Raw genomic sequence first — 3316 nt, 5'->3', positions numbered from 1 at the left:
GGGGGGGGGGCAAAATCAGAAACGCATGCCATGACTGATCAAACCTAATGTTATCTCAAATATCCATTTGTATATATGGTCTGTATGAACAAATATAGTCTGACTTTAGTACTACTGATGCCGCCATGCTTACTACAATTTCTCTATTGGGTCATGACACACATATATACACATCTTGCCTATATTGGAAGAGAGACGAAGTTTCAATCATGGCGGTCAATTCAGATTTCAATTGCCCTCGCTACATATACTTGATAATTGAACAAGATTTTAAGTGGCTTTTACTTGAAGTCAAAAGTATGAATTTATTAAATCATTTTACATATTTAATATAAAAGAATGTCAGGATTCCAAGATACTACATGACTGCCATCACCTAACCTTACAAAACATACATGTTTACAAATGCTTAGCACATGTGATGTTTTCTAGGTAAAATGTGACGTGTTTCATGGTCCAGTGACTTTTCAACATCCTGGTCTTTATTATATGTTTTCACAGAAAACACATTAACGTTTCCCCAAACAAAATGTCATTCCACTGTATCTCATGAAAATGAATCATTCTAAAAACTAAACTTGTACAAGGTTTACATGAGCAATCAGGCAGCTGTAGCACCATTTGCCGTTTTTAGGTCACCTGAGCTTTAGCTCAAGTGACCTATTGCTATCCGTTTTCGTCCGTCGTCCGTCGTCCGTTAACATTTTACATTTTAAACTTAAAGTCAAGTTCTGCTGGGCCGATTGAACTGAAAGTTGGTAGGAATGATCGCCTCAAGGTCCTGACAAAGTGTTGTTATTTTTCGAGTCGATCAGAAATCCAATATGGCCGCCACGGCCGCCATTTTGAAAACCTATTTCAAACTTAAAGTCAAGTTCTGCTGGACCGATTGAACTGAAAGTTGGTAGGAATGATCGCCTCATGGTCCTGACAAAGTGTTGTTATTTTTCGGGTCGATCAGAAATCCAATATGGCCTCCACGGCCGCCATTTTGAAAAACTATTTCAAACTTAAAGTAAAGTTCTACTTGGCTGATTGAAATGAAACTTTGTAGGAATCATCGAATCATTGTCCTGACAAAGTGTTATTATTTTTCGGGTCAATCAGAAATATGATGTGGCTGCCATAGCCGCTATTTTGTAGATACCTATTTCTAACTTAAAAACAAGTTCTAATAGGCCGATCTCACTTAAAATTGGTCTAGGAACGATCAGCTCATGGTCCTGACAAAGTTAAGTTAACATTATACTTAACTATTTTTTACTCGAATTGGTACATATTTTAACATCAAAAACAAATACTGTAGGACTCAGGTGACCGTTAAGGCCCATGGGCCTCTTGTTTGTTGAAACATCTATCTCATAATACTCAATATATATATTGTACAATATGCTTGCTTCAGGTTTGCTCCATCTTATGGTCAAAGGAACACAAAGAACTCATCTCCGGCCACGGCTACTCACAGAATCAGCTGACCATCTGGAAATACCCGACAATGACCCGAGTGGCTGAACTGACAGGTATTGTAGAATTCATTGTAGAACGCAACAACTCTTCCTGCTCAAGTTTTGTCCCAGCTCATTTCAAAATATTTTTCCCCGTATTGAATTCACCCGGCTATTTGAAGTTACACTTACTGTAAGTTTCCAGACATTTTTATACGATCATGACAGGTCATTGAGGGTGTGTCACACCTGTATCTATTTACGTACTAGTATGTGTCCTCAACGACGTCATTGATCTACAGACTTTATTTCTTATCTTATTATCCTGTCCTGTCCCTTCTTCATTGCCCTCACCCTAGCTACTTCATTTCTTAACAGATTTTTTGTAAAAGTTTATACAGATTTCAAATGTGAAAATACCTCGGATGGGTTCATGTTTCAAAGATCACTGCCAGTTGCTATTTATCGAAAATTTTGCTATATATTTCTCCGTTTATAAACTTTTAGTATGATGATAATACCTTGAATGCATACATGTTTCCGGGTGTCAAGATCAAAGTCATTGTAACTATTTATAGAACATTATCAAACACTGAAACAAATTTCACATAGCGGCAGGGGGGTTCATGTCTTACAGGCATTTTCTAGTTTTCATGAAACATCTTGTATGTATTAACAGACATCATCTTCTGTATGAGTTCACATCTCAATCTTCTGGAGTCAAAAATAAGAATGTCTAGTTACTATAAATAGAATTTTGATATCACCTCTTGTACAAATTTGTGTTTTGACTGTTTTGCGTCAAAAACAAGGTCAGTGTAGATAAGATGTTCACAAACATTACCTCTTTTGAAAGTTCATGTTGAGTCAGTTACTTTAAATGAAATATTTGACTTCATAGACCTCCGGTGGCTTTACACACCTAGTATTTCAGATCACTCCAAGCACAAAGGTATTTTCCTCTGTGATGCTTCGTTGTTTTATTTTTTTAATCTCCCTTATCCAGGGATACAAAAAAACCTGCTTTATAGAAGCTAGAGACCAAACTCTCAACAACAAAACATATCAACATATTATAGGGAGAAAGTCCACTACTGATTGAATGACTAATCTTTATAACATATATAATACTCTACAATTAAAACATTAACAGTCATTCTGGGGTAAAAATGTTGAAACAGCTTCTTGAACGTGATGTGTAAGTTGATATTGTGTACCATTTTTATCCCAGGACATACTGCGAGGGTGTTGTGTCTGACACTGTCCCCAGATGGCACCACAGTAGCTAGTGCCGCAGCCGACGAGACCATCCGACTCTGGAAGTGCTTTGATGCTAAACCTACAACAGCCATCACAAAACCCACCAAAGACCCGAGTAGCTTCAGCCAGATGCGTGGGGGGATTCGATAACGTGTGGCACAGAACAGCTTTGTGTGAACTCAATCAAACCCTACTGGTAAACTGTTCATTGGCCTGTAGGAATCCTCAGTAGAAGTCTCAAGGAAAGTTAAAACAGATCGTCATAGCTGAGATCCAACTGTTCTGAAAGCAAATCAAGGTTGTGTTTCTGTTATAATATCAATAGGACATCTAGATCTGTTTGCTGGTATGTTGAAACCTGTGTTATCTGACAACAAACTAGGCTCTACAGTGAACCTGTCTAACAAAAGATGGTTGATACTTACTGAAATGCAAGACGCAGAGATATTTACTAAAACAAGTTTACATCTTTCAAATATTTGCTGGAAACAGTTTATCATTTTACAGATTTTGACTGAAACAGTCAACGAGTTTGACATACATATACATTCGTATTTTCACTTTGTACATATATGTAATAATACAGCTTGACATTGTACATATATTTACTG

At 37.1% G+C, this 3316-nt stretch overlaps 1 protein-coding gene across 2 annotated transcripts in view; it reads left to right on the top strand.

Annotated features, from left to right (window-relative positions):
• LOC110465904 (cell division cycle protein 20 homolog) overlaps positions 1-3316 on the top strand; it is a 16477-nt gene extending 13161 nt beyond the window's left edge. For both annotated transcript variants that reach the window (XM_021522056.1, XM_021522054.1), the window contains exons 10-11: positions 1403-1520; positions 2677-3316. In XM_021522056.1, coding sequence (XP_021377731.1) covers positions 1403-1520; positions 2677-2855 — 297 coding nt within the window. In that variant the 3' untranslated portion in view covers positions 2856-3316. The remainder of the gene's footprint in view (positions 1-1402; positions 1521-2676) is intronic.

Source organism: Mizuhopecten yessoensis, unplaced genomic scaffold (assembly GCF_002113885.1).
Source record: "Mizuhopecten yessoensis strain PY_sf001 unplaced genomic scaffold, ASM211388v2 scaffold11105, whole genome shotgun sequence".
Classification (NCBI taxonomy): domain Eukaryota; kingdom Metazoa; phylum Mollusca; class Bivalvia; order Pectinida; family Pectinidae; genus Mizuhopecten; species Mizuhopecten yessoensis.
The sequence above is the reverse complement of the archived record's forward strand: the minus strand, read 5'-3'. Positions and strand labels throughout refer to the sequence as shown.